The sequence below is a fragment of the Kryptolebias marmoratus genome, linkage group LG24 (genome assembly GCF_001649575.2).
Source record: "Kryptolebias marmoratus isolate JLee-2015 linkage group LG24, ASM164957v2, whole genome shotgun sequence".
In the NCBI taxonomy this organism is placed as follows: domain Eukaryota; kingdom Metazoa; phylum Chordata; class Actinopteri; order Cyprinodontiformes; family Rivulidae; genus Kryptolebias; species Kryptolebias marmoratus.
This window is the reverse complement of record NC_051453.1, coordinates 4226624-4250463: the sequence shown is the minus strand read 5'-3', so window position 1 is coordinate 4250463 and position 23840 is coordinate 4226624. Positions and strand designations below refer to the sequence as shown.

General features: G+C 39.1%; 1 protein-coding gene across 2 annotated transcripts in view; it reads right to left on the bottom strand.

Annotated features, from left to right (window-relative positions):
* cachd1 (cache domain containing 1) overlaps positions 1-23840 on the bottom strand; it is a 71931-nt gene that overhangs the window by 38630 nt on the left and 9461 nt on the right. For both annotated transcript variants that reach the window (XM_037974088.1, XM_025006858.2), the window contains one exon: positions 1114-1176. Coding sequence is in view for 1 of the 2 variants with exons in the window: in XM_025006858.2 (XP_024862626.1) it covers positions 1114-1176 (63 nt within the window). In the remaining variant the exon portion in view is untranslated. The remainder of the gene's footprint in view (positions 1-1113; positions 1177-23840) is intronic.

Sequence of the window (23840 nt, the reverse complement as noted above, 5' to 3'; positions counted from 1 at the left end):
TAAATGAGCAACTTTACTCGAATTGAACGATTGAAGCCAAATAAATCCCATCTACAAAAGATGCTTCTTTGAAGCCCAATAGTTAGAGTTTCAACAGGTTACAGTTCAGAGGAAACTAAAGGCCTATCATTCTAGGAAGGAAGGAATATCGTTGAATTGAAAACTGACCGATTCGTAGCTATTTTTGTATTTTCTAAGGTCATTTGAATTGGGTTTATTCCAAAAGTTAATCAGTTGTAGATGTGCATTCAAGGATTAATTTCTGCAAATTACAGTGAAATTTGTCCTGTGTTTAATGAGATATTGTGTTAACACTACACACACACACAAACACAGACAAAAACATTATCTGCCTTCGCCTTTTGTCGGCAGCTGATAAACAATCAAAATTTGCCATTCCCTGATTTTTCTTTGCATGGAATAGTAATATTTTTTTTAGAAAAGAGAAGAAAAGCATGTTTGAAGATGAGCCCGAGCTGCCTGCAGAATACTAAACACCAACGAGGTGTGAGATACTGTACGTCGCACACCGAGTCTGCCACCGGAGAAATGCAAACAATCATCAGCCTGTCTGTTCTTGCTGGTGGCTGTTTACCTGTGTGGTGTAGATTGTCACTCTTCCAAGATCCCTGACGCAGGAGAGCAAACACACACACACTTCCAGACCATGTCTTCTCTGAGTTATGTTTGATTTGACACAAGCTGCCAAAAAATTCCAAGCAGAGTTTCCACTACAAAACTAAAAAAAAGAGAAGGCACACAAAGTCTGACTTGTGAATTGGAAGGGTCATTTGAGACAAACGTTTCATTTCTGTCTGCAGTCCGTTCATCTTTCCTTCGAGCCTTCTTACTGTGTCAAACTGAAGCTCTGCGCTCTTGCTATAAGAAGGGAAAAAGAGCTGGAGGGAGACGAGTGGAAAAAAAAACACACAACTTCAAAGCCAATGAGACAGCAGCCATAGAATTTTAATAAACCCCCTGGTGTATGTGTTCAGTGCTGCTGAATTGAACACTGCAGAAGACCACAGACAGTCATCCTCCATGGCACATGCATGCACCGACAAGCAGACACACACACACACACACCAGACAGCAGAGGCCTTTGTTACTCACCTGCTGCACTTCTGTCTCTCCGTTTGATGTCTTCTCGGTGTACACGAACGAGTTGAAAATCCTCTGCAGAGAGAAACAGGAGGCAGAAACAGTGAGGTTAGACCAGGAGGAAGGAATGCTGAACATTCAGATCCAGTAACTAAAAGGCTGAGGGTGTTTCTGCAAAAAAGACATTTCGTTTCAGGATGGATTCTTAATTTGACCTGGCTAGCTTATGTTATAATGAACCATTGCTACTAAACAGTCCAACCTTTTAAGGCTTTTTTCATTTTCACGTGATGATTAAATGTCTTATTTTTCAGAAATCCTGTCAGACTAACACCTTCTGATGCTGCTTGTCATTCATGCCAATTAAAGCCAGCAGTAGAAGCTACTAATGAGGCTGCCAATGAAAGCGGCGCCACAGCTGGATGTTGAACTTTGAGTGTAAAATAAAAAGCGTCCACAGCAGCGTGTAGGTGGATGAGCACAAACTCTGGCCAACTGTTAGTTGGATAATGAGTACAGTAATATTTTCTCTGATCGTGTTTTTCTTATTTATGCTACAGTTCTGTGTGATTTGCATTACATTCAGGTTTTTGTTTAGAGCACATGCTGGGAGGGGGGTGAGAAAACTGAGGGTAAATGATGAAACTTGTGCAGTAACCTGCCCTTCTGTAACTACCTCCTTAGAGACAAAAACGACTTCATTGTATTTTCTAAACAAGTAACAAGACTGTTGGGCAATTGGCAAAGGGCCTTTAATAAAGAACAGACATTCAGGTTGAATTTATAGTCTGAACACTACTGGACCATTTCTGGGCAAACTAAGAATGTTCTTACATCCAACTGTTCATAATGAAGGCTGTTTATCCTTTGCTGGACTGGCTGCTTAAAAATGGCATAAAAATTAGGATTACAGCCACTTCTTAATGTACTACATGACAAGGAGATGACAGCCTGACAGGTACACGTTATATTCAAACTACAGATGGAAAACGGTTTACTTTCTAGATATCTTTTTGGTTTCCAACACCTGGAACTGAATATTTATGGGTACAGTTTGTACCTGTAGCCTAAACTACTCTCCCCGCTCTGGATGAGCTTCATTCTGCTGCTTTAAGCTCTTCTTGTGCAGCAAACGCTGCTATCTGCCCATGGTTGGACTTTTTAGTCTGCGTTTGGCAATTACTGATTGTTATTATATATTGTTATTGATTTTTTTTAGAAATACTGTGCACAGCCTACAATGCAGTGCACACAAGAGTAGGTGGTGATTTTTAATAGGCTGCCTGTGCAAATAATGGCTGCACAGCAGGCTGGCTAATACTCTGATCCTGGCAAAGCACATTGGAAAACCCTAAACAAACCTCAGCCAAGGCCATAGGGTCATTAAAAAGATATATGATCCAGATCACCACCAAAATTTAATCACTTGTTTTTGCTTGACACTCCCAAGACTTCCTAAAAGTTTCATCAAAATCAGTCCATTAGTTTTTAAGTAATCTTGCTAACAGACAGATGGACGGACATACGGATGGACAAGCCAACCAACACTGCTGAAATGATTAAGTCACTGACATGTTCCAGATGTCCTTGAGCCACTACTGAAAGTTGTGGCTGTTTTATGTAACCGATGTTATGAGTCAAGAAAAGGAAGTCAAATTTTTTTTTAAATGACTCGTTTGTGATATTTAAAAGCTCTCTGTGAGTCTACCTCGCCCCACTACTGTGATTCCTTTTTGAATCATGTCCTCTGTCTGGTGTGCTGGACTCAGGGTCCACACTGGAGTGTTTCCAAAAACACAAATCCCATCTCAAGCTGAAAAATCTCCCTGTGTGTGTGTGAACAAGCTGCAAAGTCCAGACCCATTTCTGTGGACATACCTCGGTGTTTGGGACTGTATACATCAAGACTTTTTCAATCTAGGAAATTTTGAAAGATCATTTTAAAATGACAAAATCCAAACAAAGTTTTCTGGATGACATGAAAAAAGCGTTTCCATTTTCTGTTTATCCAGGCAGTAAATCAGACATGTCAGCAGGATTTTTCACTGCATCAGTTTCTTTGTTAAAAAGTAAAAATGTGTCACCCAAGTGTTGAGGTCACCTTCAACACAAAGTGTTTTCTCAATCCTGGTTCTCATGGTGATGTTACTTTTCTACATTTACCTTCCAGGCTGAAACATGTGAGAAGTTTCAGGTTTAAACTAATTGAACAGGAAGCAGCAGAGCGGTACGTTTAGGTGTGGAGAAAATGGTGTAACCTTAGAGGGGCTCAGAGAGCCCCAGAGCTGCCTGAACGTGCACCTGCTGTGACACAAACATACAATAACAAACAGATTTATTCAGATCGTCTCTTTGGGGTAGTTATGTACACACACTTCTCAAACACAGACAGCAACACTTTGTGGCAGCTACAAACAGAGGAAAACTAATGTTTGTGTTGTGGCAGCAGGTAGGCAAGTGTTTCACGTTAAAGCCGCAGAATCACACTTTAAAGCCTTAAATTGCCTGGTTTCACACTGCAGCCATTTCCTGCCGTCTGTCCACACCTACTGCAGACACATTCCAGACACAATCAGTAACCCTGAACGCACCACACCAACACCAAACCTGGAGCTCAACAGCTTCACGTTTAGTCACAAATATACCATGATATTTAAACAGATGTGAAGAAAAAGAGACAAAGCAAAAATTCCAAACAGACACTGAAATAACCGTGTCTGGCCTACAGGTGGCAACAACATTAACTAATAAAATATTGAAATAAAAAGTGAAGAATTATCAATACTTGTGTCTGAACTGCATCACAGCTCACAATCCAGTCCTTAGGTGCAGAAAGGTTCCCACACCTTCCCACTAAATGTCTCCTTCTATGTTTAGTTGTTAATCCACTTTATTAAACATAATTTATTGTGATGGACAGCAGAATTTATTGATTGATCACTCATCTGATAAATACAACTCTGAAAAAAAAAAAAATTAAATGGTATCATAAATTAACAAATATATATAAAGAAACTCACGCAAATACTCAAATTTCTTCAAAAATACCTTGTCTGGATGATATTTAGTCAACTGATTTTACACTGAACATAAATTTGTCACTATTCAATAAACAAGGACTGGCTACAGATTAATAATCAGACCCTGACAAAAGAGTGTTCAGTTTTAATCAGATGTGGAGTCACAGCCTTTTATGACAGACTGTTATTCATTCCATTTTATTACTCATGTTGTTCCCAAACAGCTTCATTATGATCGTTATTACACTCACATTAATTAACAGCTGCATATTTCACTACTCAGTTATTTGCAAACTGCAAAACCAAGCCCAGACTGTCTGCTCTTCCACGCCCTTCTGAGTGGGGGGGAAAAGAGAGCAGGTTCAAGATGTTGGTCTGTCAAATAAACATGCACACAATGCACACAAACAGAGCTGCATCTACTTAACAGGAATTATGAGGTCTTACAACTTAAAGCTACACAAACAAAAGAAGGGGAAAACGGCAGAAAAAACAGTCCCTGCATTTTTCCATCGAGCCAGGAATCCAGAAAACCTGGGAACAAATCCTTCTGCGAGTGAGAAAAGTCCTGTTGTTGATTAGCCACAGGTTAGCTGTCTTTGCTCCAGCGGCTTCAGTGTTTGTTGTTGGAGCTGTTTCGTGGTTTTCACAGCTATGGAGCAGTCAGAGAGGAATGCTCAGCTCTGAAACCTGAGAGGTCTGAGGACGCCTGAACCACCACGGTCCTGTGGCCTCCCGTGACCCGTAATCAAACGTACACATGCCAGGACACCAACAGAACCATACCTATACACATCTCTGCTGACCAGTTTTGGGTTTACAACACAAACTCTGGAGAGGAAAGCACTGAGTCATTCTTGACAGCTTTCCATTTTCAATTTCTTTTTTAAAACTTTATCTACAGTTAAAAAATCTATACAACAGAACATACAGTGTGCACATTTTTTGCTGTTCTTGGCACAGAAATTCCTTGTACAACTCTTAAGACAAGTACTGAAACACAATGTAATTTTGGCCTAATTTATTGAGCTCCAAGATAAAATAACTTTGTAACCAGGGGACCACGTGGATTTTTCAGGATGTCCCTATTCGGTTTGGTCTCAAAAGCCAAGTCAAAAGGAACACCATAAAATGTGCACTTAAAAGCATCCGGATCTAAAAAGGCGGCTTTCTGACAACTAAGCTCCTAAGAAATGCATTCAAACACTGATCACAGAGAAGCAGCCTTTGTCTCATTAAGCCAGTTTTTAAATCCATCCACCTTGGGGTTAATTCTAACCACAGCTGAGCAGCTTGCAGGAATGCCTAAACGTCAGTGAAAACTCAGACTGAAAGTTACAAACGCTAAATACCAGAGCGTGTCAATTTCCAAACTTGTGTTGTATCCGGTGTGACAACAAGTGTTCAGGTTGTTGACAAGTACAGAAATCTTTATACGCATGTGAATAACTGATCCCTGCTTGTTCTCAGAGAAAGAGAAGAAATTAAACTGAATAACCTTTGGCACACGCGCCCACAGATTATTCCATTGGTGTGTTGACTTAGTAAAATAACAGCCCCTTCTCAATCTATTTCCTCCTCTTTGCACCTTGTTACAGCAGCTCGTGTCAACAATTCACCAGCTGGAACTTACTACGTGTACAGCATCCGTTCAATTAGCCACTCCAGCTCCTCTGACAGACACTTTTGGAGATGTTATAAACTATCCCAAGAGGCTCTCCTAGCCTAAAGTGACTCTTTTGTTCTCAGTGAAGCAGTGAACAAAATCCAGACAACTGAAGATGAGTGATGACAGAAGACAAGAAACAGACACAAGACAGAGACACGTGAGTATATTTCAGGGGAAGAAGAGTGGGCACAGGAAAAGAATAACCAGAGTTACCGCTTCCAATAAACATAGGTTTGCACCAACTTGTTTTTAATGCTTAGGAATAATAAGAATCATCCTAATATATTGGAAAACATGACAAGAGAGCATGATTGCAAAAATATACAAACCCTCCAACTGAGTCACACACACCTAAATCCTGTCTTTAGAGCCTCACAGGTTCAGGATTCATCAGTAAACACACCGAAGGCCAAAACGCATGTCTTGGCGGGGCTAAATACAAACAAACATTAAGTGTGGTGACAAATGCAGAAGTACAAACCATGTGGGTGTGTCTGTGTGTAACTCAAAACCACTGTGCTAAAAAAAGATTGGTGAATGGGAGAGTTGCACTCACACACATATTTTGCATCCACACAATAGACAAGTGTGTAAAATATTCTAGAGCTGCTGGACCTGAGAGGTTGGTTTGAAAATGACTGACAGATAAAAACCTGAGGCCCAAGAGATAATAACTGCAGCTTCTTTGACACCCATCCATTCACCCCCCCCCACCACCACCCAAACTCCTTGTTCATAGCACTACAAAGAACTGTAACTACAGATGCAACATTAGAGCTTCTCCTCAGGTCTGTGTCTTTCCACCCTTTTTTCCTAGACCCTTGCCATGTCTTCATACTCAACCTTGTCTCCCATCTCAGATTTTCTTTTTCCTGAACACTACAAAGTCAGGAAACAAGCACCTGAGAGAGGAGGAGCAAGCGGCTTGTGGGTTTTTGCAATACAACAAAAAAAGGTGGAAATAATTGCACCTGCAGGTTAGAGCTCCAGAACACAGCGAGAGGAAAAACTAAAGGAATAAAATGGTATTTATCTTTTATTAAGCACCTAAATAAACATAACAAACAAAAGAGAAAAAAATAATCTGTTTCGGATCAATCACCATTCCTACAGTTTATTTACCAGCCAAAATAAAGTTAAATTGTTTGTGAGTAGTTTATGATAACAGAAATATAGTTGTGAAAACTTTATAGTGTAACCCTAAAGAATAAAAACAAGGGGAGTCAATAATTAATGCACTACTTAAACTTCAAAACTGGGCAAAGCATAAAAGAAACATTAATATTCTATTACAATGTTTTGGTAGTGGAGAACGATCTCAGTTCTACAAAGATATATTACTTTTTTCAGCTCTTTGTTTTTGGTTTTATAAAAACTTCAAACTGCAGGAAGTCTAAGCAAGAATTGTTTTTGAACAAAACTTAAGTCTTAATATTGAAACAAATATCTAAAAGCCATTTTACTGACATGGGAATGAATGTTGCATTTTTATCATTTAGTTGATCTGTAACACATCTGCCATATGACCGAAAGAATCAAAGCTTTTATGGACTTTTGACAAGCATCCATCTGTTTACGATTATTAATTATTTATGTAGAGGCTGAGTAATAAATCAATTTGCCAGGAGCTCATGCAGACATAAGTCTTTGATTGGGAAACAATTCAGCACTTCGTTTTTTCTGAAGGTGAGGCTGAATGTGAAAAACAAATTCCAATCAGAGAAATTGCAGGTAAACATTTGAATGAAGATATGAAAATGTCCCCCGTATCCTAACCAAAAAAACCAAACAAACAAAATAAAAAAGGTTAGCCAACATGGCAGATCCTTCCTGCACAGATTTTCAAAATGTTCGCAGCTACAAAAGGAATCAAAACTTGTCAGGGTTTGACTGTGAAATCATTAAAAAGGGACAAAAAAAAGGGAGGGGGGGTAGAAAAAGTGGGTCAAAGCTGGACTTCTATAAGCCAACATAATGTCCAGAGAGGAACTAAACTCCTGCTAATTAAGTGTGTCTCCATTTCCAGCGAGTGAAGCAGGATGGATAATTAAATGACAGGCTGTCAGTGTCTTCAAACCGCTCGCTGCTGTTTAAAGGGTGCTGGGGGTCAATTTAATTTGCCTGAATCTAAGGAACGGACCACCTAAGGCAATGGCTCCAAAGCCCTGGCCCACACACTGTGTTGGTTTATCTAAGTTATAATTTGTGTGTATGTGTGTAGAGTGTTATTTGTGAACTTTTTGATGTTTACTGGCTGTTGGGGGATAAAAAAAAAAACCTTGGCGTAAAATAAATTTGAGTTTTTATGGTTGAGTTTTAAAATCAAAATTAGGAAAATGTGTTTGTTGCCAAAGGAATGCTGTTGGACCAAAACACAAAATCCCAGGATGCAGCGAGCGCCTAAAAATGCCTGAATCTGTGAGTCCACCTCATATAAATCCTCTTTCTGGAGCTACTTGATAAACTACCTTTTAGTCATGGTTAACCAAAAAAAGACAAATGGTTCTTCAGTCTAATCTGAACAGGGAGTTAAATCTCCTCAGCTGTTAGAGGATTCAGCTTTTGAGAAAAGAGGACTTTTCTTTTCAGGCCAACCAATCTGTTTGGTTTCAGGCCACATATGATGGCGTTTCAATATGAAGCAACATGCAGAAAATGTTACCGACTAAATATTAATCTTTGACTAGAGGTAGAAAATGTTAACCTCTTATGAGTTAATCATTCATTTTACACAAACCCCTTAAGGATGTCAACTCTTTTAAAGTAGAAAAAAAGATTTTTTCAATGCCAATTTCTTTCAACTTTTTCCCCATCATCATCATCATCATACCTGAATTAGCAAAAACAACAGAAATCGTTGTCTACTGCAACATCTTCCAGCACAGACAAACGTTCTCTAATCTTTCTTAGTATGACCAGCACTCCAACAAAGAACAGGTTTAAAACACATGCTTTACACCCCCAACCACTGGTGATACAGATGTTATTCACTCCAAATCTACTGGTGTGCAAAGTGGTCAAAGCAGGTACTTTTGAGGACGTGGACGTTCTTCACCCCCCCTCACTGAACCAGGGTCTCCTCCCGTCCACTCCAGTGAGAGGGTGAAGCCTGGCAGCTATTGATACTGTGGTTCAGAAATAACAAGATCTGCTTTTGTCCACGCCGCATCAAGGCCAAGAGAGAGTAACCAGCATGCCGATCCTAACAGCTCTCAACCAGCACCCCCCCCTACAAACACACACATGCCTCCCCAAAAGGATCTCAGCCTGGGATGTTTGCTCTCCCTCTCCACCAGACAGGATATAATGCCTTCCACATGTGAGAGGGGGGAAATGAAGGGGAGTGAAAAGTAAAAGGGAGGAGAGGCAAAAGAATTAAAAAGGGGGGAGGGGTTATGCAAGAACAAAAAGAGAAACTGTGGTTTAGCCCAAATGTATCCATCGCTAAACATGGTTTGGTTTTTACTTTAATTAATGACTAAACAAAGAAAAAAAATCTGAACATTTAATCTAATTTAAACGTTCAGAGTTAATTAGAAAACCTAATATTCAATCCTGGCTGTTTTGTTAGGTAAAGAAAATAGTAAAGTAAAATTCAAAATTACTATTTTTTTATTTATCAACTTTTAGTACCTTACATCTATAGTGGCTACTGTTTCAGTTCCTGGCTAAATCAAAAGGCCAAAAAGTCCTTTGGCAAAACACAGAACCACAAATTGCCCCTGATGACGGGCTAGCACCTTGCAAAGCAGCTTTACTACTATTTGTGTGTAATTATGGGTTTTAATAACTGTAAAAGAAATGCATTGTAAAGCACTTTGTGAAAACAAGCTAAAGTCCAAAGGTGCTCAACAAGTTTGTATCATCAACCTTATTTGTAGAATGAAAAATGGAAAGAAACCAAGACAAGTCCAAAGCTGAAGAAATCAAATAAGAAACATTATAAACAAAAGCAAATACGGCTTTTTGTTGCTGTTTCACTTGGTAACAAATGAGTGAAAGGTACTCTGCATCATAAAATGTTAATTGCAGATAAACTTATAAAATAATAAAAAATATTATGTGCCAAACTGTCTCAAAGTCTGTGCTGAAATGAAATCAAGACCCATTTCAGTTCAATGACAGCTCTGATACTCCACGGAGCACCAACTGTTGGGTTTGGTAGTGAAAGCAGATGTCATGAATGTGGTTCGAAACACTGGGCACACCTTATGCTTTTTACCACACAAGCTCTTTGAAGTGAGGGCAATGGAGTCATTAAAACAAGGCCTCAGGCCACAGCACCAACACATTAATCATGTCTGACTAATTGGAAATAACATTTTATAGAAACAAATTCTAATAGAGTAACGCGATTTTTAACTAAACATAAACATGTAAATTTAAGTAAATTTGAAATGGATAAAGCTATTTTAATACATATAATATTCTAGTAATACTTTCTCAACTTTGTAGACTGTAGCCTGAAACATATTTAGCGTATATCTGCAGAGGTGCCAGGTCTGCAGTGCATTATGGGAATAACAACTTGTTGCTAAAGTGGAGCCAAAGTGAAAAGGTTCCAAAGACTGATCAAAGCTGCATACCTGAGCACCTTTGTTAGGGTGATAAAATCTAGCAATAAAAAGAAGACAAAAACAAAACCACACAAGAACACAGCAGATATGCCTACAAAAAAAGGACAAATTCTGTGTTTGTTTAAAAAAAAAATTCTGAATCAAAAGGCCTGTAAATGATGGCATTTACATTCAGATACAGTGTATTTGAGCAAGTATACATGAATAGATTTGCACATTCTGTAAATGAATATGAATTAAATGAATAAGGTAAATTAAATACAGGCTTTTTTTTTCACAAAGTAAGGAAGCAAAATCTGATGTATAAACCCCACAGCAGTCTCTACAACTCTTAAACCCTTCACTGTGCTTCAGTCACTTTAGGCTTGACGCCAGCATTTCCTCGACCTCTGGCATCACAAGTTCAATTCACACCCTAGTGGTACCACCCCACCAAGGCTCAGACATTACACCGACTCTCTGAGCATCAGGGCCTTCAAGAAATCAAGAGGAGCCGAAAGAGTGTGTGAAAGCACCAAGAGTAACGTGGCTATAAGCACCGTGTAAAAAAGGCCAGAGACAGAGAAACAGTCGCTCAAAGACACCAGTAAAATTCAAACGCTTGATATACGCCTCCTGCCAAGAGAGCACCCCTCTGAGCCAAGTGGAAAGATGTTCTGATAGGTTGCCCGCACTGTCAGCATAAAGCACCCTGATTTATTTAAACATTCCTATGCCGAGGACTCATCTGTAAGGGCTTTCACATGTTATAAAGCATCAGAACAAAGGAATATACATGTCACACCGGAGATAAATGCTGCAGCCAGGAAAGTAGAAGAATAAAAAGCATCCCTTTGTTGCACAGACGCCCACTCAAATGTTAATAAATAATGAAGACTAAGGAGTCCATAAAAATGCCGTGGAGGATGGGATCAAGTTAAATAATGGTCCTAACACTGGGCAGATAAAGAAAATGATCATGTAAATGGCTACAACAGCATTATTTCACATGGCAAAAACTAAACAAGGTAGGTGATGAAGGCGATAGTAAAGAGATAAGGAAGAATAAGAGACAGAGCACAGAGGAGAAACATTTCTGGGGTGGTCTCAGTCTCAAGTTTCTGAGCAAGATGTGAGATCACGTCTGGCCACTGTTATAAGTCTCTGTGCAGACATGGCGCTTTGTTCCAACCCATGTACTCTCGGGGCAGTTACACGCATCGATTATTAGAGGCTGGGGTTGCTCTGCAGGGAGGATTAAGCTACATATGATACAGGTTTCAACTTTGCAAAGCTAAACTAAAGCACCTTTGTCCCGATGACTCTTGCTGGCCTGGTATTACTGGACCAAAGAGAAAGTGTCCTGTGAATGCACGTAAACATGTCACTAAAAATACTGTGTTGGTTGCTCATGGCTGGAAGCCGTGGATAAAATGGTGGAGTTAAAAAGCCTGACTTTTTACCATTGTAATAAAATAGAATTACCTTGTAATAATTTGTTAAGGTGTGAGATGCATTTACTCAGTTCCAGTTAATGAGGTACTAAGTCCACTTTTTCTACAGCTGCAGCTTTAACTTACACACCTTCATAAGATTAACTTATACTGTCATGTGCATCCTATTTTCCTTCAGTAGTGCTTATAAAAAAAACTTAAAATAGTTAAAAAAAACTGAATACTATAGTCTTTATTAGAACTTATTTTAACCAGAAGCAAACAGCCTTTATAAATATTTTCTAATGAAAATTACCTGCCAGTTATTTCATTCTTATATTTCTCTCAAAAGATGGCTTTTTGAGAGATTAAAACAAACGCAAGGAAAATATTTTTTCAATTCCAGCAACAAAAGCTAGGCTAAAATCTGAAAATGTACCCTGTGAGATGATTACCTGGATGCAGGATTTGTGTTGGCAACTGCGTGCAGAAAGAGGTAACAGGGGAGCTGTGGTGAGGAAGGAAAACACCCGCAAATGCTTGCACATTTTACATAAACACACTTTTAATCCCATTTATGCACAGTCATATAGACAAATACAAAGATAGAACAAGTAACACAGCTTGAGAAATCGCACATTAAAAAGCTTTTTAATTCCTCGTTGGCGGCTGGCCTGCCTACATCAACAAAGCTGTGTTACTGCATGCAAGTGAATTCAAAGAAGGGCGGTTTTAGACTTGTTACTCATTTGTGGCAGGAAACTACAATGCCAAAGTAAACACATTAATTGCACTTACTTGCACACACAAATCGGTTGTCTCTGTTCAGCCTGAATCACAAAACTGTTTTCTAAAAGAAGATTTACATAAACATGTTAAAGAGAAATATTGAGACAGTTAAAACATAAGACAGGAAGAGAAAGAAATTAAAAATGATTTGGCAGCTAATGGCTGCACCTTTACATGAAGCGATCCATCTGGTCGTTAAATTAGAGCAGCTCTTTGGGATCGAAAGTCTGAAGAGATCAAAGACAAGGAGGGGAGAAAAGAACTGCAAACAAAAAACTGAAAACGTCCACCTGCTGGTTTTGTTTCGGGTAAAAAAAAAAAAATAGTCCCAAAAACTCACATGCAGAGCTTTTGCTGAAAACATAATCCACCAAGAGTGTCTAAAAAAAAAAAAACCTTCAGAAACACCTGCAATTCAGTGAGTTTATTCCCAACTCATATAATGAAGACAGGAACTCAGCTGAATCAGCTACAGTTCATAATATCATACAAGCTTTCATTTAAAACTACTGATGAGATGGTCTCAGAGGTATCCTCTATGATAAAGGTAAAAACAAGTGCTTTCACATGTGGCATGTTGGAACATATACTAAATATAGAGCATCTTTCATATTGTTATGTCTCATCACCACAGTGTAGCCAGTCAGCTGCTCTCAGATATCACCTTTCTTACTCCAGTACAGCCTTCCATACTTTGGCTTCCAGCTGTAAGCCACAACTTTACACCAAAAACTTTAATGTGTACTTTGAAAAACACAGACATTTTAATATTTTGTCTAATGTACATCAATGCAAACATCAGAAAGTAAATTAAAAGCTTTCATGCATTTAGTAGCGAACGTCTTGAGCGGATCTGCAGTACAATCCATACGTATCTAGATGGACATCTGAGTCCTGCTAACATGAAACTTACATGATGCAGCATCTTAAAGCTCTTAGTTAACCATTAAATCTTACAAACCTGCATCACTAACTGTAAATTAAGCCACACTAGATTACAGCTAACTAGTTTATGAGCAAACTAGCTAAAAAGGAAAACTCAGCACTGTTCAACACAGAAGACATTCATGGTGTTTGAAAGGTAAATGAAAATCTAATTGGCAGTCTGCAAAGGTAGCAATCCATCTTATCTTTAACAAGACAAGAGAAAGAAATACTTATGGGTGGGTGGAGCAAGCCCAGCTGCCTGGGGCATAATAATTTAAAGCAGATCTTATGAGGTCAGGTTACACTACTTGGAGTATTATATGCAGTTTACAGCCATCAACCTAAGAAAAGAGGAAAATTAGTCAATCTGACAGCACATACATTTAGTAAGTAGGCAGACAGGTTGTAAATCTCCTTATAATGTCCTCTTCACTCCACTATTAAATATCTAAATAAGAGACCTGTAACAGAACACCAGAAAATGATGTGATTTTAATGCACTTTAATGTGAACTAAGAAAAAATAAGTTCACCAGGAATAAAAGTTGGTATTTTAACGCAATATGTAATGGTTAAAAATATATTAAGCAACAGATCAATGTTGAGTAAATGTAATCGTATTTCACTGATTTAAGATGCACACACGCCCACACAGAGCCGCTAACTGAGCCTGCTTCAGGAACATGCCGACTATGGGCAATATCAGCTGAACATGCATCATCTTTTTTTTTTCCTGTGTTGTCTAAACATCAAAAATCTCCCCTATTCAGATTCATGAGTCAATCATTACCATGTGCAGAATCTCAAGAGGGAGTGCTTTTAGAGTTGAGGGGGAAGAGAGTTCCCCAAGGACATTCACAAGTTTCTGGTATGTAAATGACGAAAGACTTGCTGTCGTGAACGTGACGAGTCGGGGAGCGCAGTGCTGCTGCAGCCGGGATGTATGCAGGAGACATATGACAGCACCTCTCAAAGAATCATCTCCCATTTGGCTTTCCAGCTGTGGCAGTTGCTCAATCAACATGGTTTCAGACATTATTAAAAACACTGAAAACAATCCACATTCTAAGGGTGGGATATGTGACGGTGTGTCATTTTACTCCCTCGTATTATTTTCAAAACTTTTTAACTAAATGCTGTGTGTCTTCATCCATCCTCCCTCTGTAATAAACCTGTTTGTTGTCATTTAATCCTGTCTGTGTGACCGGGTGTTCACACAGACCATACAGTATGTCATCACATCACATTATTGAGCTGCAAAGCCAGTTTATCTTTTCACATGTCCACCGTTCTGGCTCTGTTACTACCTCACTCTGCAGAACATCAGAGGTGGGATGGTTTCAACCCCATACCCACCTCAGTCCTTTCAGAAATCACACCAAAGCAGCCAGAAGGCATTTAAGGAGCTGTTCAGAAGAAGTTACAGTTTTTCAGTGAAACTGTAACATTTCTGTTGCAGTTCAGCCATTCTTTACACGACAACAGTGGTCAGATTATTTAAAAATGAAACTTTTTGAATCCAGATCTCAGACACTCCCATTTACATTTTAAAATAAGCCACAATGTATCAAATCGCACACACGCACCACAGACGGCTGCAGCTAATAGCCGTTCTGAGCGTGCACGAGCAGAAAACAACAGTGATAATGGCTGTTTGTGCTCCTCACCCTTTTCAACATGTAGCAGCAACCCAACCTCACTGTAAGTCAAAATGTCTGTGTATTCAACATTTTGGACATAAATGCTTCCATGCTCGAGAGACTGTTGTCTGCACGCATGCATGTGTAAGCGCCAACTAGTGGCCTGGCATGGAAACTACAGCGGCTTCCATAAGCACAGCAGCACCATGTAAACGTGTAACGTTTTCTCAATCAACATCTGAAAATCTGAAACATTTCCGGTAGATCTGCCTCATGTAAACAGGACCTAAGTCTTTGCTTGAAGTGTTTGTGAAAGTACCCAGTACCTGTGCTAATCCCTAAAGGTTTTAGTTTACAGCTAGTTTATGAGCCAATCTGGTACTTTTAGTGCCATGCCTTCAGTAACTCCAGGGTCACCAGGATACCAAGTAGAGTTCACACTGAAAATAAACTCAAATGCCCTCTTGTTTGACCCTTTTAACATTTTAAAGCTTAAGAAGTGTTATTTGTAGTTTTCAGGCTGAAATTGCACCAGAGCTGTAAATACTTGGTTCAAGTTTATTGTGAGTAAGGCATGTTGCACTTGTCCCAACAGGGTTATAGTATTTAATTAACCAGATCACAGTTTTTCTTAATTACACAGAGTTTACTATTTGCTTTCCGATTTAATTTAGTTGAATGGTAATTTATTTTAAAGACTTTAGGTTTTACTTGTATCTGAATTTATTAAACTGGAAACATTGACTCATAAATCAATTGTTACACCCTCTGACATACATACACATAATGCAAGTGTCTTAAGGTGGTGCACAGGGACCTTCAGCATATGAAGAGAAATTTAGTTTTATGTTGTTTACAATTATCTACTAGTTTTTAAATCATACTGGGATTGTTCCACCCAACGCCACATGGTCAGAGTAATGACAGTTTGGCAAAGCGACACAAAAAAGCAAAACAACAAAGATTTGTTACACGTTACTGTTCCCACAGAGCTCAGTGTCAGTTCAACAACCCTTTCACAGAGAGGCAAAGTGATACTGAGAGTTCAACATTTGCCGGAAAACGTAAGAGATATGGCTGCACCTCTGCAACTTGTATTCATTAAAACAGTACAGGCTTCATTCTTCATTTCCAGGATAGGACAGAGACAAACACCATCAAAAAACTTCTGTCAACCAGACACCATATTCATATTTGGCCTTAAATATGTTCAATTCCGTGGTTAATCCTTGGTGTGCTTTAATACTCAAAGTTTTCTCTGCAGTTCTGTTAGTAGAAATTTGTCTTAATGCAACACATCAATATTTTACATATCCAAGAATGAACCATCTAGATATCGCAAGTAAAGGAAAAAGTTACAGAGAAAGTTGTGTCTTCTGTTGTGCTGCCAAGAGGTGCCAGAAGAAACTCCAGCTGGTTGGCTGTGACCATGGCTGAGCTAAACTGACATGGCACCAGCTGGCCAAACCTGGCAAAGAGCAAGTCTTCTGGAAAGAAAAAAGGTCTGAGACTGGAGTTCAGAAAAGATAAGATAAGAGGATGAGATGGGGTAAGATTATGCAGGAATTCTCCAACTGCATTGAATTTCAGATCATCAGACTTGAAGATCCTGGTGTTTTTCCCATCAAGCTTCATTCCACAACCTTAGTACATCTTCGTGTAAAAGGAAATGATCGTGAACAGTACAGTAAAGACATTCTGACTCATCCCTCTTTTCTTTATATTTTTTCTTCCAAGAAGGAACAATTTCTTGTAATCTTTTACTTGGCCTCAAGCAATAGTTTCTTTCTGAAGGTCTTTTCAACTTTTCTTTGAACACTGGCTGCTCTTAAGCAAGTTGCAAACATAAAAACTGCTGCTGCAAGCTGAGGTTGACCCAATGCAACAAGAGCAATGCTGTGTTATATTGTGACTCATGGCCTGCATGAGTAATTTGGGCACGGGCTTAAATAATTTACGTCTAAAGGCTTGGTTGTAATATTTTTATTTAAATAGGTTTAGCTCTCTGCAGCGTTCACATCGCAGCGGGAAGGAAAATGTCTCAAATGTAAATGGTTGAGACATTACACTGTTCTGACATGCAAACCAAAAGTGCATATTATGTTTTCTGTAAGTGCAAATTACTTAATGTTGACATGCCAGCAGGAGACGATTTTCATTTCACTTTGAAAGGCTGGGGTGTGTTTGGGGGTTTTATTGCTTGCTTTTCATTCTATTTAATTCATGCAGATCAAAGAAGTTTTTTTTTGATGGACATAGCTGGGAAACACTGACAGCTAAACTTAGCTGCAGCCTCTCTGTACATTAGGGTTTGTGTCTGAAGTATTTCTGTGCACTGGGTAAAAGTAACAACAGAGTTGGAGTGTGACATTAGGTGTTTACATGCATCTGAAACATTCAAAGAATCATTTCACAGCTCCACCATGTTTCATCAAAGCCCCCCAAAACTTCTCTCTGCTTCCTAATTAGCAAGCTGTATCAGGTTTTCCCCTTGCCACTTCCACCACTGGAATAAAATAAACACTGCATCTCTTTATCTTCCAACCAGCCTCATCTTACAGGGGCAGAGAGACCAAAGTTCAACTGATCAACCCAGGTCACTTCCCGATTCATCTTCAAAAGGCAGGAAAAAAAAAACTGGCAGCAAACAAAAAGCACAGGACACAGTTTCACACGCCACCACCCACAGACACAGTTACACTGGGAGGCAGGAGAAAATCAAGATGCTGGGGAAGATAGACAAAAAAAGGAAAATTAGAGGACCTGAGGCGGACATCATCCTGTCACACTGTTTGTGAAAGTGAAAGAAAAGAAAATCTTTAAAGAAGTTAATCGTTGCACCAAGAATAAAAAGAGCTGCTGCACTTATATTAAAAGAATAAATACAAAAAAACAAAGCTAGAATACAAGTAAACATTGGTCAGGCGGCCAGAAATGCATACTCAAAGTACCAGAAACCCTGCTGATCGTTCTGCTGGATGTGAAAGTTGTAGAAACAGCAGCAGCTTACCAGCATTTCAAGGTGAGATCTTTTCAAACGCATGATCAGCTTATTTTGTTGCCCTCAAGTGGCCAAGTATGTCATTATTGCTGCATTTCAAAAAGACCCACAGTTTTCTATTCTTTCTTGTTTTAAAAAACAGCTTTTTCAACAAATGCTGGACTACATTCTTAGGAAATAAATAAATCTGAGAAAGAAGATTTACTGTTGGTTCTGGTTGGGTCTTCAAATTTCTAATGATGCAATATTTTTGTGTTGCAGAGTCTGTTTATTATGAAGAAAGAAGTTAGACTAACTGAGCTGACCCCCATGACCCTGTGACCTGGAGTTGGAGAAGTGTTAGAGTTTCTCACCAGCTGAGAGCAGGCTGCTGTGGCTGTTCTTTATGTGTGTTTGAGGCTCTAAAATATAAGAGCCTGCCATTTCTTGGCCGACACAGCTGCACACAATCTTTTCTGCTCTTTTTCTTTCCAAGCCCCTGCACCTAATTTAGATTTTTCTTGCACCATGATCTGCTCTCTGCCTCCAGGAACAGCCCTTAAAGTCTGCTGTTACATATGCAAAAGCAGATCTCCACATGAAAAAAAAAAAAATCCAAACAGGCGTAAAAACATGGATAAAATTTTGAACTGTGAAGTATTTTTTTTAAAGTTTATGTATGCAACACAAAGCTGTGAAAGAAACATGGGGCATAAATAAAAAAGGGAAAAGAAAAAAAATTCAAACCAGAAAGTCTGATCTGCCTCTCCACAGTAGGAGTTCCAACTTTCTCCTCATTGAGAATGCAAAGCCTCTTCTGCAGGAGTGTGTGAATGCATGTGTGTGCACACTGAGGGGGATGGGAGACTTACAAGTCCAACTTGTCTGGGGAAGAGTTGCCCTCCCAAACTGGTATTGTACCACAAAATCCCCACCCTTTTTTTCCTTTTCTGACCAAGTTCATTTTGAATCTTGGCCAAAGAGGCAAACGAAGGGACCGACATGCTAAAGAGTGGTCTTGGGTTGGGTCATCGCTGTTGGAGCTGAACGAGGAAAACTGGCAGGAATCTCAAAAAAAAGAATCTAAAATGTTGGACCAGCAATAAAGATCACTTCTCTTCCTGATCAGATCTATTTGTTGTGTTAAAAGTGTGTGAGCAGCAAGGAGGCTGTGCGTAAAAACAAAAGGCTAAAGAGGTATGAGTGAAAGGAAGGTAAAAAACTAAGAGGGGCGTCAGAAAAACAGAAAATCATTAGAGAAAAGTGAAAACGAGCTGTTTAAAACCAGTTAATTAGTTTTTTTTTTTTTTAAATCAGTACATTAAAAGTTGATTAAACTCTTAAGTCAAATCAAAAGTAGAAACCAAACAAAAGGACCAAATGTAAGTAACCCTGATGTAAGTAACGTTTTACAATAGACCGGCAAAGAGTTGAGCTTTTGTACCAACGTTTCTTGCTGAGTTTTGTTTTATCAATCAAAGCAGGAAAAAAACTGGTTCCAAGTTAGTTCAAAGGGTTTGAATCAGAGTTTTGTGTAGCAGAATAAAAAAAAATGCACTCATTTCCTTTACAGTTTTGTTCCACACCAGACTGACAGAATTGTTTTGCATTGGTGCAAACAGAAAATAGCACTTAGATTATTGTATCTGATGATGACTGAAGCCAAAACCACAACTGAAAATAAAACTTGAATTGAATATATGATTATCATAAGCACAGATGTGCATAATGTCTGTGGAATTCTGATTCTTATCCAATAAGGAACCATAGCAGATGGAAATAAATATATATATTTTGCTTCATCTATTGAACTAGGATTGCTGCCGAGGAAACATTCCGACTACTTTCAGTGTGAGATGAAAGGACAAAAAAGATAAGGGGTTAAAAAAATAAATAAGACAAAAATGTGAAAACTGAGGACACTGCAAAACCAATTTCAGACAAGACCAAATACAGAGGCGCCCCTACCTTCAACCAAGAAATGTGGGAAAGGGATCAAAAAGCAGTCACATAAATGATCTAGCCACGACAGTACAGACAGATTTAAACCCCAGCAGCTGGTGCAGATGGGGAAGAACATCACTTTCATGCTTCATTCTGACTGCCATCCAGCAGAAACTAACACAGTGCATCAGCCTGCACTTCTACTGGGGAAAAAAACAAGTATTTGAAATAAATGAGAGTAGCATTATGGTAAACCCATGAGAGAAAATCTCTCGTTCTTAAATTTTCTGAAACAAAAAATGAAACGACTGCAGGTGCCTGATGTTCCTTTAGCTTTGGGAGATTTTAACATGGCCGAGTTTAAGGATTGCCATTAACTTCTGCACAAATATCTAGTTGCAATGACGGCTGAGATATTTTGGTCATAAGAAGTGAAGGAACAGACACCTAACCCCTTCCACACAATGGTTCTGTGATACTGCTGCCAATAATCTGCCTTTGGGTCATTCAGATATGAAAGAAATGAGCTGACTGGATCCCATAGTTATGCATGGGTCCTCACATGATGGTGGATTTGCAGAACCAGCTGAGTGATGACAACACTACTGACTACAGTGCAGTGCTGCTCTCACTGCCACCAACGTCACACATACTCACCAACTCAGCTCTGTGACTACCTCCCTTGTCAGCTTAAAGGTGTAAGAGAAGTGAATCAACTTTAACCCCCACCCACATTTTGCCTCAGTCACTTCACACATGACACCAAGTGTTTTAACTCAAAACTATTGTTTGAGCTGAAGAGCTGAAAGCTGTGGCAGGAAGACGTGAAATAGGAAAACCAAGTCTTTTTCAGTCACGACTGCATTGACGGATTAAACGGATAAAGCATGTGGCTTTTAATTAAAAAACTGAAGATTGACATGTAAATGATTAAATCTGGAATCAGCAAGATTTCCATCTAAGAGTAACACTGATGTCAAACAAGTCTGGGGACTCGAATGTGTCTGGTGTGTGTTCGGTTTGAAGGTTGAAAACACTCTGCTTCAAAGCTCCTGAGCATCTCACTCTCTGGATTCAAGCCAACACACACAGGCAGCCCAACATTCAATAAAATCATGGCTCTTTGCTCAGGTCTCTCCTGCATTCTGACAGGAAGATAAAGGTTTGGCAGTTTCTCTCTTCTTTTTTTTTTTTTGACAAGCCAAGAATTTTTTAAAAGGTCGATAAGGAAGAGATTCCAAGTTTTTAAACACTCCAGACATCGCTGTGGGAATCTGCAGCTGTTGGTAGAAAAAAACATGTTCGTTTTATTTGGTGTTTTTCAGTAAAAAGGGGTACAAGATCATTATGATGTTAATGTAAGATGTGAAACTAAAAGTAAAATACACAAACAGCATTTCAAATCACTATGTTAATTTACAAGTCTACTAGGAAAATAAAACCTGCAAACAATAAAACTGTAGCTTGGAGTTGTAAAGTATTCATGTATAAGCAGCAACTTGGGATTTAAATTCTATAACTGCATGAAAACAAGGAAGTTTAAAAAAAAAAAGAAAACTCTCCCTGCAATAACAGTTAAGGCAAAAAAAAACAAAAAACAGTTTGAATGGAAAATAACATGGATGCAGATATTTTAGCTGAACCAAGGGCTTATAAATCACTGACTTGTCATGATTCATGTGGGGTGTAAAAGAAGATTTGTGCACTTGCACTGCCACTCAAGCTTGACTAATGCAAAGCACCTGTACGTCTGTCATCCTAAATATATGTAAAAATAGGTGAGAGGAAAACCTAAACACTGGCTGTCATTAATGTGAAGAGGTTAGAATTCAGGTCATCTAATTACAGCAAAAAAATATATAACTATGCTTCGATGAACATGCAAGGCCAAAGTGATTATGTATCAGACATATTTTCAACATTTATTTCTGAGAATGGTTTAAAGCATAGGACATACCCAGCAGGAGGAAAATGCACACTTAAAAGTCTAAAAAGAAGATGGATGAGTAGCGATGATACTCCCAGATGAGGCAGTGAGTCTGAGAAACTTAAAGTAACCTTGACTGAACTCACCGCTATGCAAGCAGTGCAGCAAGAGTCAAGAAGGCTTTGAAGCTGTACTGCAGAGAGCGTAGCAAGAATTCTGATGCCCCGCTGTATATCCTCAAATCCTCCTTCCTACCCCCCTCCCCCAACTCTCCAACTGATTTAATATAAACTGAGGAAAAAAAAGAGAAGAAACACTGTTTATCCAGCTGAAGACCAATAAAAAATAAAGTAGTAAAAAGAGCATTGGAAGGCTACCAACAGGCAGGGGAGGAAAAAAGAAAGAATAGAGGAGTGTACGTCTGATAAAACCAACCCTATAGAACTGCATGGTCCAAGTCAAAGCAAACAACAAAGCAACGGTCTGGGCTCTGCTGCTTTTGGACCAAACCCAAACCAGAAAAATTACAGGCTGAACACAGGACCAGAGCGGCCATAATTTTCTCCTTTTCTACACAAATTCCCATTGATCTAAAATCATAATCAATTAGTGGTTTGCGGTTCCCTGGAAGAGCCAAACCTCATTAACAGCCACATGACTCAGGAGTGATACCCTTTAAACAAACTTCAACTTCTCTTTGTTACATGTCAAAAACCAAACCAGTGTCTGGATTTTAGTTGTCAGTCCAGCATTCAGTCCTGCTTGAAATTACTTTTGTGATCACAGGTATCAATCAGCCTTAATGGGAACAACACTCAACAGACTGACTCATTTCACATCAGGGAGCTATGGGGCCATTTCACACAAGGTCACAATTTTGCTGCTCCCCACAGCCTATTAGAATGTGGCAAATTTAGAAAACCTTCTGTAGTGGGAAGGTAAGCATGAACCAAAGCACTATGACCTCTCTACAGAAGCTTTGTGCGTGCTGAAAGTTCCCATCTTGAACTGGGAGCAACATTTTGTGGACTAAAGAATACGAGTTCAATCATTTATCTTAGCAAGAGAGTCAGGAGATGATGTTCAGTGTTGCTGTTATGGGACTGACTTCCATGGTTCAGCCTCAGAGTCAGGATTATCAGAGATGGTCCAACGCAGCCTGCAGTACACAGAAGAATGCCCACCCCTTCATGCTTTTGCAGTGGATATGCTTGTTCTTGAGAGGAAGCAGTAGTTACTAAACTTAACACCAGTTCTGAGTACACTGTAGCCCTCAGAGTACTGAGGGTAAACATGCTACAATGACAATGGTTGCTTTTAGCAAACGCACCCATGTTTAAACACAAGTGGCCTGCTAAAACAACTATTCTTGGTTTAAAAGCTGGTAATAGTGACACTTCCTTTAGACCATTATTCTCTAGGGTGTAAATACTCTCTCAGTGACAACCTTTTTCCATTCACTCTTCACATAAAGGCGATCTACATTTCCTCCTTGGTAACAGTTTCTGTATGCAAATGTGCATTTGTTGCAGCTTTACAGGAAGTTGGCCTTTGTTGGCATGCTGTGAAGGCCTGACAACCCAACCCAACATCAACATAAAGATAGCACCAGGACTATGTTTCATTTATATTGTTTCATAATCGTGCAGGAGAAATGAGAAACAAATCAAAAGAGAAAAACACTGCTCAAATAGAAGAAAATGTGAAGTTGGTACTAATAATAAAGACATTAAACACAGATGAATGTCATTATGCTAAAGTACCAGAAAAAATGTAAATCACTGCTACTGTGGTCTTGATAAAAACAATCAGTACAAGGATTATAACACAGTGATGTTTAATTTAAAAGTAAAAA